General features: G+C 41.0%; 1 protein-coding gene across 4 annotated transcripts in view; it reads right to left on the bottom strand.

Moving 5' to 3' along the window:
* atp8a1 (ATPase phospholipid transporting 8A1) overlaps window positions 1-12,693 on the bottom strand; it is a 522,190-nt gene that overhangs the window by 107,310 nt on the left and 402,187 nt on the right. For all 4 annotated transcript variants that reach the window (XM_068036156.1, XM_068036147.1, XM_068036163.1 and 1 more), the window contains 2 exons: window positions 12,344-12,418; window positions 10,864-10,986 (listed from right to left, as the gene is read on the bottom strand). In XM_068036156.1, the coding sequence (XP_067892257.1) occupies window positions 10,864-10,986; window positions 12,344-12,418 (198 nt within the window). The remainder of the gene's footprint in view (window positions 1-10,863; window positions 10,987-12,343; window positions 12,419-12,693) is intronic.

The raw sequence follows: 12,693 nt of genomic DNA, 5'->3' as shown, positions 1-12,693 counted from the left end.
ATTCCCTCTCTCTGTTCCTAACCCATCCCTAACCAACATTTGCACCAGTGATACAGGGTTCTATTTAGTGCACTGAAAAATGGTTCAGGATGCAAGGGTACATTTTAGTTACAAGAAACAAAGATGACTGTAAACCACAGCAGTCTGGTTCAGTGTCAACAATTTCATAGCTCTTTCCAGCACTGAAGGAAATAGTACGGCAAGACAGCAATGGATGTTATTGGTCAACAGATGCTATCTTGAAAGCTAGGAGCTTTGCTCGATCTGATTAAGGATTCAATCATAATGATTGTTAGATTCAAGGTTAATTACAGACACTTAACTATATGGCATATCAAAATTCCCTATCATTTAACAAGAGTGTGAGATAAAATTGATCTTAAAAAGAACATGCATCACTATGTACAGTGATCAGTCAATATTCACTCTGACTGTGAATGAATGGAACAAGCTGAATTCAATCCCAAAGGTCAGTACTGTAGCTGTTTTACGTGAGGTCCAAAAATGTCAATAGTTTGAACTAGCCAGTAGTAAGGAGTACTGGTGGTTACCCACCAATCCTCATCAGGCAGGAGCAGATTATCTTCTATCGTACACAGTGCTAAATAAATTAGTGGCAGACACTAATTTAAATTTGCGGCTAAAAATCCCATCAATTGTTTTACACTGCACCCTGGCTTCATGATCTTTCCAAAAGTTTAGTGCCACAATTAAAAAAAAACTTCCAAGATTTGGTCAAAGGCTTATGCAATATACCAAATCTGAAAACTTAATAAGGTATTCAGAGCACTAGATTGTATGACCCAAAACACCCCCAGAATTCATTTGTACATATTAAAAGGTCATAGTTCATAGTTTAGTGCTTTGCTCAAATGTGAGAAATGGCTCGCTTTCAAATGTGTAGTTGAGAGCAAAAAGGGAACCATTTTACATTCAGAATTTGCTTGCATAATAACTGAGTTTAATACGCACACCTTTATGAATGCGTAAATCATCCAAAAGCTTGTGGCCAGGAGGAAATATCCTGTGCGTTGCAAATTGCCGGAAATTTTGCACCATTTCAGTGTCAAACTCCCAAGTGAGTTTCAAGAAATGTCTGCATTTGCACAGTAAATATAAATTAAATTTTCTGCAGAAAGTTAGGGCTGATACTTAACAGCATAAGGACCCTTTTAGTGGCAGAATTTATGCTCTTGCAATGCCACTCAACCTCTGCAGCCCAGAAAGGGAACAACTGAAGCAATGAAGTTTATTCCTGCAGGTAGTACTTTGTTCAAGATATTTCAAAAATTATTTTCTTGCTTTTTGTTGGTCTTCCCACCCCCCCCCCCCCCCCCCACATTGAATCTTAATCCAATTTTTAATTCCCACTCTATTTCTCTTTCTGTACCCAATTTGATTCTAATTCAAACAACACATTCTTTGCCATTCCTCTGTTTTTCTCTAAATCCTTAAATTGGTTCTTTTTTTTTATTCATTTGTGGGATGTGGGTGTCACTGGCTAGGCCAGCAGTTATTGCCCATCCCTAATTGCTCTGGAGAAGGTGGTGGTGAGCCGACTTCTTGAACTGCTGCAGTCCTTGGGGTATAGGTACACCCATAGTGCTGTAAGGAAGGGATTTTGACCCCATGACAGTGAAGGAACGGCAATATAGTGCCAGGATGATGTGTGACTTGGAAGGGAACATGCAGATGGTGGAGTTCCCATGCATCTGCTGCCCGTGTCCTTCTAGGTGGTAGAGGTTGCAGATTTGAAAGGTGCTGTCAAAGGAGCATTGGTGAGTTGCTGCAGTGTCTGTTGTAGATGGTGCACACTGCTGCCACTGTGCATTGGTGGCAAAGGGAGTGAATGTTGAAGGTAGTGTATGGGGTGCCAATCAAGCGGGTTGCTTCTCCTGGATGGTGTTGAACATCTTGCATGTTGCTGGAGCTGCGAGTGGAGAGTATTCCATCAAACTCCTGACTTGTGCCTTGCAGATAGTGGACAGGCATTGGGGAGACAGGAGGTGAGTTACTCACCACAGAATTCCTGGTCTCTGACCTGCTCTTGTAGCCACAGCATTTATGTGGCTAGTCCAGTTCAGTTTCTGGTCAATGGTAACCACCAAGATGTTGACAGTGGGAGATTCAGCGATGGGAATGCCATTGAACGTCAAGGGGAGATGGTTAGATTCTCTCTTGTTGGAGATAGTCATTACCTGGCACTTGTGTGGCGCAAATGTATCTTGCCACTTAGCAGCCCAAGCCTGGTGCTTTCCAGGTCTTGCTGCATCTGGACATGGTGCTGAACATCAGCGAACATCTCCACTTCTGACCTTATGATGGAGGGAAGGTCATTGATGAAGCAGCTGAAGATGGTTGGGCCTCGGACACTACCCTTATGAACTCCAGCAATGATGTCTTGGGACTGAGATGATTGACCTCCGACAACCATAACCATCTTCCTTTGTGCTAGGTATGACTCCAACCGGCAGAGAGTTTCCCCCGATTCCCATTGACACTAGTTTTGCTACGGCTTCTTGATGCCATACTTAGTCAAATATGGCCTTTATGTCACGGGCAGTCATTCACACTTCACCTCTGGAATTCAGCTCTTTTGTCCATGTTTGGACCAAGGCTATAATGAGGCCAGGAGCTGAGTGGCCCTGGTGGAACTCAAACTGAGCATCACTGAGCAGGTTATTGCTGAGCAAGTATCACTTTGCTGATGATCGAGTGTCGACAGATAGGGCGGTAATTGGCCGGGTTGGATTTGTCCTACTTTTTGTGCACAGGACATACCTGGGCAATTTTCCACATTGCCGGGTAGATGCCAGTGTTGTAGCTGTACTGGAACTGCTTAACTAGGGGCACGGCTAGTTCTGGTGCACATGTCTTCAGTACTATTGCAGCAATGTTGTCAGGGCCCATAACCTTTGCAGCATCCAGTGCCTTCAGACATTTAGTTTAGTTTATTTCTTGATATTACGTGGAGTGAATCGGATAGGCTGAAGACAGCTGTGATGCTGGGGACCTCAGGAGAAGGCAGAGATGGATCTGAGCACTTCTGGTTGAAGATGGTCACAAATACTTCAGTCTTGTCTTTTGCACTGATGTACTGGGCCCCCCCATCATTGAGGATGGGGATATTTGTGGAGCTTCCTCCGCCTGCTAATTGTTTAATTGTCCAACACCATTCACGGCTGGATGTGGCAGGCCTGCAAGTAGTCTTGTGTTGTAGCTTCACCAGGCTGACACCTCATATTTAGGTTTGCCTGGTGCTGTTGCTGGCACGCCCTCCAGCACTCTTCATTAAACCAGGGTTGGTCCCTTGGCTTGATGATAATGGTAGAGTGGGGGATATGCTGGGCCATGGGGTTACAGATTGCGGTTGAATACAATTCTGCTGCAGCGGATGCCCCATAGTGCCTCATGGATGCCCAGATTTGAGTTGTTAGATCTGTTTGAAATCTATCCCATTTAGCATGGTGGTAGTACCACGCAACATGATGGAGAGTATCCTCAATGTGAAGACGGGACTTTGTCTCCACAAGGACTGTGCGGTGGTCACACCTACCAATACTGTCATGGACAGATGCATCCGCAACAGGTAGATTGGGGAGGACGAGGTCAGTATGCTTTTCCCTCGTTGGTTCCCTCACCACCTGCCGCAGCCCTTGTCTAGCAGCTATGTTCTTTAGGACTCGGCCAGCTCAGTCAGCAGTGGTGCTACCAAGCCACTCTTGGTGATTGACATTGAAGTCCCCCACCCACAGTACATTTTGTGCCCTTGCTACCCTTAGTGCTTCTTCCAATTGGCGTTCAACATGGAGAAGCACTGATTCATCAGCCGAGAGTGGGTACGGTAGGTAGTCATCAGCAGAAGGCTTCCTCGTCCATGTTTGAGCTGATGCCATGAGACTTCATCGGATCTGGAGTCAATGTTGAGAACTCCCAGGGCAACTCCACCCCTACTGTATACCACCTCTGGTGGATCTGTCCTGCCGGTGGGACAGGACATACCCAGGGATGGTGATGGTGGCATCTGGGACATTGTCTGTTAGGTATGATTCTGTAAGTATGACTATGCCAGGCTGTTGCTGGACTAGTCTGTGGGATAACTCTCCCAATTTTGGCACAAGCCCCCAGATGTTGGTAAGGAGGACTTTGCAGGGTCGACAGGGCCGGGTTTGCCTTTGTCATTTCCGGTGCCTAGGTCAAGGCCGCGTGGTCCGGCCAGTTTCATTCCTTTTCTTAGACGTTGTAGTGGTTAAGATAGACTCTTGGTCCGGTCGTTCACCAAGGTCTAAGATGCTCTATTGATCTTGCACTTTCAACCAATTGCAATGCAACATATTCAAGCTGAAGGATGAAGGAAAATGTCTAACTAATAGAGGAGATTGTGACATGCCCGCTCCAGAAAATTCTAAATCTTTGTTTGGGTGGCAGCATATTTCTAGCCCATGGGCTATTTTTCAGCCAACCTTCATTTTTCATTATACCACCTGCATAGTCATTTGTAATAGCACAAAACAAGCTCCCCAAACAATTCCAATAATTTTTCCAGTCTCACAACCATGTGCATGCAGACTGCACAGTGGATGGGTTGTTTATTCAGTCCTTCTAGTGTCTGTTGAGATAACATCAATTGCAATGAGAACAGCCAGCTCACTATATTCTGATGGCTTACTCATTTTTTAAATTTTCAGCAGTACAATGGACATGATCAGTTTCAATACATTCTCCCAACCTCAGATTTAGCAGTGAGAAGAAAAAAATTGGTTAATTGCTTTTTATAACCTTTTGTGATCCAGAATACCTGCATCCAAAAAAGTTACTAGTGTGATCATAAATGCTGTTCGGACACCAGTGACAGGCAAAAACATCATTACGCTAATTATTATAGTGTCTCAATTACCAGACCGAAAAGCATCCAAGTAATTGATATGAATGGAAACACAATGAAAAAGCTACCAATTACAAATGGGAATGCAGTAATAAACTAATACTTTTCTTGTGCTAAGTGATAATTTCTACATTTCTCAGTTTATACCAGCCACAAGCAACATTGCAAGATGATGACTAAGGGCCCAAAATCGTCATTTCTTTTGACCTGAATGGCAAAGACTGTCAGACACAATCAGTCCAAACTGACTAGAAAAGTACAAGACTCTATAGTGATGTTAAATCATGATGTCAGTCAGATTTGTGAGGGCCTCTGGACTTTTGAATTGGTTGAATAGTCAGCAGATTGATATGAATTGCAAATTACTGGCTGTCTGGATTGCTGAAACCTTATTCTGTGATGGGTCTTCAGCAGAAAATGATTAATTCTAGTTAGATGACATCTATTTATTGGATTTGTTAAAATTTGAGGTTGCAATAATAGAAGTATTTAATTTAACCACATAAACTGTATGGATCCGATGTATACAATTTCTCTGAAAGGTAGACCATTTTTAGACCATGTTTGCTTTAAATGTCAGCCTGAGAGAGGGTATTTTTATCCATTCAGATTTTTGTAATTGCACGACCTACGGGGTAAACTGTTCAGGGAGTCTCAGAAAAAAAAGACATTTTAGTGGTATGATACTTTAAGACTATTGCAATTCTGTACTAAATTTTCTACCATAAAAAAGTCATAAATGAGGTGCGAAATATTGTGCTGCAAAGTATTCATCAGGAATGCAGCAGATATCTAATGGTGATTAAAAATCGTGCAGCAATCTGTTTCAGGGATTCTGTTAATGAGATGTTCTATGTATTATATCTCTGAATCCTCAAGTCTTGCCATTAGTAAACCAATAAGACATATTCACTGTTATATTAATGTTTAAGACAGAGGAGGCATTCAAAAAAAGTGGTCAACAACATAAAATTGAGAAGCAAACACCTGACAGTGCTGTGGGAAATTAGTGGTGGGATCGGGTGTGGGTGTGGTGGTGAAGGAATCATATTAGTCAACTCTGATTTATTCACAGAATCATTACAGTGCAGAAGGAGGACATTCGGCCCATCACCTCCGCACTGGCTCTCAGAGAGTAATTCCCTCCGTTCCATTCCTCTGCCTTCTCCCCATAACCCTGCACATGCTTCCTTTTCACATAACAGTTAAATTCCCTTTTGAATGCTTCAATTGAACCTGCCTCCACCACACTCTCAGGCAGTGCATTCCAGACCTTAACCACTCGCTGCGCGAAAAAGTTTTCCTCATGTCACTTTTGCTTCTCTTACCAAATACTCTAAATCTGAGCCCTCTCATGCTCGATCCTTTTATGAGTGCGAACAGTTTCTCTCTATCTACTCTGTCCAGACCACTCATGATTTTAAATATCTCTATAAAATTATCTCTCAGCTTTCTCTTCTCCAAGGAAAACAGTCCTAACTTCTCCAATCTATCTTCACAACTGAAATAATATATTAAGTACAATGAGCACAGTTTACCATATCCCAACCGAAACTTCAGGATGTACTAGAAAAAAATGATTAATGTAATAATTGTTATTTTAAATTTCACTCACACACACACTCTCTCTCTCTTTTCACTGTGTCTTTCTCACTGGTGTCTTATAGTTCAGAATCTGACAAGGGAGGCGCCTGACAATATTTTCATGGCCTTCCTACACTGCTTATTGGGGGGGGGAGGGGCAGTTTGCCTTTGATGTTTCTGTGTGAAAACATTAAATGTTTATAACTACTTCAGTGTTTTCTATTTGTATAGGAAGCAATTTGTCAGAGGTTATTTGATTATAAACTACCTTGGTGATGAAGAGGAAGTACATCTCAACAGCCAAATTTTGTTTTATAATGCTCCTGTGAAGTGCCATGGGATATTTTACTACATTAAAGGCACTACATAAATGCAAGTTGCTGTCTATAGGGAGTCTAATTTTAACCACATGTTCTGGTTTATGAGTAAGAATCTTTTTCTTTGGGGAGGGAAAGTAAAGATGAGTTGCCCAACAACCAACTGGAGGCTCCTATATATATATATGTCAGGTCAGGTATTCAAACTTGCTTCCATTTCGAGGGGTCAAATGGCCTACTATTTCCTATGTTCCATTATGATGGTAGACGATAATACCAATGATAATTCACCTGGCCACCTCCAGAAAGTGCCAATGGCTTTGGATGGATGAAGACTTTGCGAGGACACCCAAAGATAGAAAGCCATCAAAAGGCACAATATAACAATGTTGCAAATATTGATGACAATAAGTTTAATTATACAATAGCACAATAAAAGAAATAAAGGGCAAGAGGTAAGCATTTTGCCGTCTCCATGACACTTAATTGGTCTACTCCCAAAACACTATGATCTTACCAAAATTAACATGTGAGTAAATTTTCAGCACTGCATTCGATAATTATACAAGATAAAACATTAAGGTCAATTCTATTTACCACAGCAATTTTTTGGACAGTTTGTCTGTGTTTCTGTACTTTAGGGCAGATAAAAATAGATAATAAAAATGATCAATATATTTAGTTTAAAAACCAGTAAAATATTTGATTGTTGAAAGATATTGAGACAGAGGTTTAGCATTTTAAAAATTTGAAGTGACGTTGCAAAACAAATACTACGTTCCTTGTAAAAACAAAAACATTTTTTCACAGCTCAACATTAATGAATAATGGTTTAAATTCCCACCCCCTTACAAATCTAATTGTCCCCTCCTGGTCTGTCTCTCCACAGGGGTCAGTAATCCATTTCCACTGAACATTACAAATACATGAGGCCTGTAGATGTCTCAATCAGAAGGACTAAACACTCCTGCCTATAGGAGACAGCTTTATTAACAGCAGGCAAAAACAAACAGCTTTCCCTCATTACATCAGAGAAAAATAAGTTGGATCAACTTTCTTATAAAAAAGGCAACTAATAATTTGACAGTCAAGCAATTATTTTTCAGCAACTACCTTTCAAAGTGAGCAAGTTTAAAAGTAATTAAGGAATTCACACTTTAAAAAAAATTAGATTAGATTTTTCTGCTAAAGGTTTCTTTTCAAACACATTGGGCTATTTTAAACCCCCAGGACAAGCTGGCTGTAAGTGGGGGAGGCAGGAGGGTAAAAAATTTAAAAATGGGAAACTTGCCCCCAAAGCACACACTTCCAGTTTTAATGGAGGCAGGTTGGTGGCGGGTGACTAATCTGCTCTCCAGAGGTGGGTGAGCCATTAAAATATTTTAATGAGGCAGTCTGCCTCAAATTTAACCAGAATTTTGCTTTTAATGCCTCCAGGTTGGGTTTCCCAGGCCTATCCAGCAGGTAAAGTGCCTTTAAAGCAATGCTTAGGGGTCAGGAGGAGCAGGAGTGCTTCCTTAGGCATACCAAGCTTACCTGCTTCCATCCCCGCAATCAGATGCCCCAATCTACTTGCAACCCCTTCCCTCCACGATGTCCCATCTGCTCTCTCACCAACCCCCCTGCCATGCTGGCCTTTCTCTGCAACTGTCCCACCACGATCTCTCCCTTGCCCCCCTAAGCTTCCTGGCTACGGCTGCTGCCATGGGCCTACCCACCCAACAATCAAATTCTCAATCTGGCTGCCAGCCAGGCAACAGTTTCAGAAGTTTTTAAGATCCTGCCATTAAATTGTCTGGACCTCCAGGCAATTGGTGCTTCAGGGTTTCTAAGCCTCTGTGACACCAACCTCCTCCCATAAACCCACGTCTTCGTCATTGTCTTCCCCAATGCGTTTTTTTCTGCATCTTGTAATAGTGTAGAACATTTATTTCTATAGTGCTATTATCATTCCACCATTACACTATCCATATTTTACAATTATTGCCAATCTGCATTTCATTCATGAACTAATGAACAGTAAAAAGCAATGTTCCCAAATTATCTGTTGTGAAATGAATCTAACAAAGAAAAGCGCATGTTTCCTAATTACTTTAAAAGTTACCCACTCTGAACATTGTTGCTATAAAAAGCACTTTGTAAAAGCAACTTTCCAGATACTCAAGTGTTAAAATTGCAAAGTCATAAATATGCAAGATCAGTATGTTAAATCTGAAAATAAAAGAGCAATTTATTTCGAACGTTAGTTTGTCACTGAAGTATTTTTCTCTATTTATGGAATATAATAAGTAACTGTACATTATATTGCATTTGATTAACATGAACTCAACAGCATTGAAAGATTGCATGCAGTACTGTCTTATACATTTTACAAATGATTATAACATTGTTGTTTGAAGGAGGAAACATTAGAATTGCTCAATATTCTGTGTACTGGTACTTTGTTATTTTGTAAATGGTTGATCACCTGTTCAAATGGCCAAAAACACTAGAACCCAGCATGGAGGAGATTAATACAGTATTTAACATGATTAAACTCTGAAATTTATAGTCACAATTCAGCCAACAAAATGAAAAAAGCATCAAATTTATCATTTTTTGGGAGAACACTAAATCCTAGATAATTTAACACTTTTCATTAAATTTCCAATAACCTGATTACAGAACACAAGGTGGTTAACATTTTAGGATAGATTTTAAGCTCAACAGCTCTAGCAGGATGGGAGTCTGCGGAGCAGTAAGAAGCAAAGGTAAGTTAAAATTCTTACCTACTTGCTGGTGGGTCAGGAGGATCAGGAATGCTCCCTTGGGCTCTGCGAGGAACACTTGTGTCTCTCCAACACTGAGTTTGCATTCCCCTCCCTGACTGGCATTAACTCTGCAAGTTCCCCCCTACCCCAGCACCTACCTTACGCCAGTGACCCATCCTTTGGGTGCCCTTCAGCTTCCTGCTTGCATCCTAATTATTACTCCCACCCATCCGCTCTGTCAATGCTCATGCCCGATTTGGCCGAGATAGATTAAAAAAATTTAAATGAGACCCTACAGTAAAAATCAGCTGAGCCTAGTTTCCTTCATGAGCACCAGGCGTGCCACCCGCTGTGGGCCCCCCATGCACTGATCCTGACCCAGTCAGAATGGACCACTATATGTGCCAGAAATGGAAAGCATCGTTGGAAAATGATAAAGTTCTGATTTGATTTACTTGCCGAATGCTTGCTGTCATATAACACAGCATTCCAGAATATGGTGCTTATGCAAGGGAAGAAACAAAATTTAAGGTATTAAAAAAGGTGGGGTTGGTGGTGGGGGGTACAGGAGAGAAGGGGAAGGGAAGAGAAGAGAACAGGCAAATGTTATCTGTCTTATAAAAAAGATCAAAATTGATTGAAAATACTATATACAAGCAGTTGACAACACCTTAAGGATAATATGGTTGCAGATCAAAAGTGTTCTTTTTTCATCTCAGGACCACGTAAATCAATAAGTCAAATATAACTCAAATACAATTTCAGCAACATTTGTAATGCCATGGATTTGTAGAACCAGAAAGAACCTTTCTATACCTTACATATTAAAGAGACAAAGCAGTTGTGAAAAAACTTGTTAACAATAGCACACATTGCTTTGAAATACATCATTGCATGGCTTCCAAATGTCATTTTGATGAATATGGTATACAGTGGTTTTTACTCCTCTTTTTCCACAAACATTTTAAAAAATACCTCCTACAATATACCTGGGGGGAAATTCAACATTGCTTCACTGAATTTTTTGGGTCTAAAACTATGTGGATGAGGCCAAATATGGGTTGCAATTTTCTTTGGAGTCAGAAGGCGTGCTCCTCCTGGCTGTACAAAAATAATGCAGGCTGCTTCTGACCCATGCGCACCAGCTCACCTTCTCTCCCAGGACTTACCTGTGGGCCAGCTTGGCTGACCAGCCATCTCTAATGCCCGAAGAGAGTACAGAACTCCTCATTTCAAATCAATTGTGACTTAATGTCGAATTTGATTTAGGCCTGTTTCCAAGATTGTCACAGAACAAAGAATTTCAGTGCAACAATAAATTAGTTACCTTGGTGTTGAAGTTCAGTGCATTCTGTGATGTCTTGTAGAGCTCTGGATATTTCAACATGTTTTCTTTTCGACACGATCTCTCAAATATTCCCAAAGTGAGAGGAGGCAAAGCTGTGAAAATCTGGCACACACACGTAAATAAGCTGTGCTCCTTCCTTTCCAATGGCAGCATTAATCTGGCGCCACCAAATATTAATATAGGTAAGATCACAATGGCTGAACATCACGCCCTAACTGCATGTCAATGGGGCAGGAGATAGTGATCCAGGTTATGTACATCTTATGTATTAAAGCAGTAACATCACTGGTCTGAAGCAGTACAGATTTACAGACAATGTCAACTTAAAATGTTCCTTTCAGTTATTCGAATGAAATATACTGTGCCACCTTTTCAGATGAGCTCTGTGAGATATCAATCAGAGGCGCTCAGCTATTTTGTACCTCCATAAATCCTTGGAATACTTGCTGTAAATTGTATCATTTAAACTAGTAAGGTACCAGTTGAATAGTAACAAACTGTACATTGAAATGTTTGTAAATCACATGTTTGACAATGATCAAAGTAAATATCAGATTATTTGATTTTAATTAATCTTTACTAGAAACTCAGAAAGAGAGCAAAGTTTTGCATTGCTCAGTCTGAAGATATCCACTGCGTTACAGTTCTTACCAACGAGGTTAACATTTTGGGGACTATTCTAATTTTGCTTTACTGGACGTGAAATTGAGTCGCTGGCTGGTCACCCTATCCCTACTGTGTTGGTGATGGACACAGATCAAAGTAACTTTATTTTGTGAAGAAATTCTACCACAAATAGTAACAAAGAATACTGCATCAGAAAGGTGTCAATTTTAGAGCAGAGCTATGAAACTCATCATAAGGTCCTCATACCCTGCTGTGTTTAGATTTGGATACATTGTTTGGGATATTCCAGATCTTTTGACCTCACCACACCACCTGCCCATGAATATACCCTGATTATATTTAGCTGCCTTCAATGACCCCACTTGATTGACTAACTGGCCTATTATCAGTAACTCCATCTCTGCCAGCAGCCAGCCCTCACAAGCTGAGTGCTCACAGCAAGCCCTTCAACTTCCACGGCCATGAGTTCCAAAACTAACCTAACAGTGGGCAACAACCTGAACACCATCTACTACTGTATTGGGGTCTTCCAGCATAGCAATGTGTGAGCAGAATTTACAAATACAGAAACCTCAGCAGGAAGAATCAGCAGAGAAGACTCGTCAACATGAGCGGTAAGTGACATGAGCCCTTAATACTGTTAGGAGCTTAAAGGTGTTGACAGAAGCAGGCTGGAGTTTATGTCGAAGTCAACAGGAATGTTAAGTTTTTGATATTGTTGGGTGGAGATGGGACCGGGACTGCAATTTTATCATAAGCAGAATGCTGACAAACAAGTTTGGGGTAAGTAGGCAGGACTTGAACTGAATACCCAAGTAAAACATACACTTACCACATTGTAGAGACCAATGCACCATCTTTCAAAGAGAATTTGCCCCGAGAAGCCATTCACAAAAGCAAACCAAATCTGGGGGTGAAATAAAAGCACATCAGGAATGAGCTCTCCTAGAACAGAGATGTTTTTATATAAACGATAATATTTAAAAAGCCTTTTCTTTACACCTGGACTGCACATAGATTTTGCAGAACTGAAGTACTGAATTAGAGCATTGGGTCTGTGTCAGCTGTTAGCCAGAGCAATCCAAATCGAATCCCAATGCCTCGTTCTCTCTCACTGCTGCCTGGATTTGAATCTATCCCAGACATACAAAGTTATTAGACCATAGAATACTTTGCTATAGG

This window comes from Heterodontus francisci, chromosome 1, assembly GCF_036365525.1.
Source record: "Heterodontus francisci isolate sHetFra1 chromosome 1, sHetFra1.hap1, whole genome shotgun sequence".
Classification (NCBI taxonomy): domain Eukaryota; kingdom Metazoa; phylum Chordata; class Chondrichthyes; order Heterodontiformes; family Heterodontidae; genus Heterodontus; species Heterodontus francisci.
The sequence above is the reverse complement of the archived record's forward strand: the minus strand, read 5'-3'. Positions and strand labels throughout refer to the sequence as shown.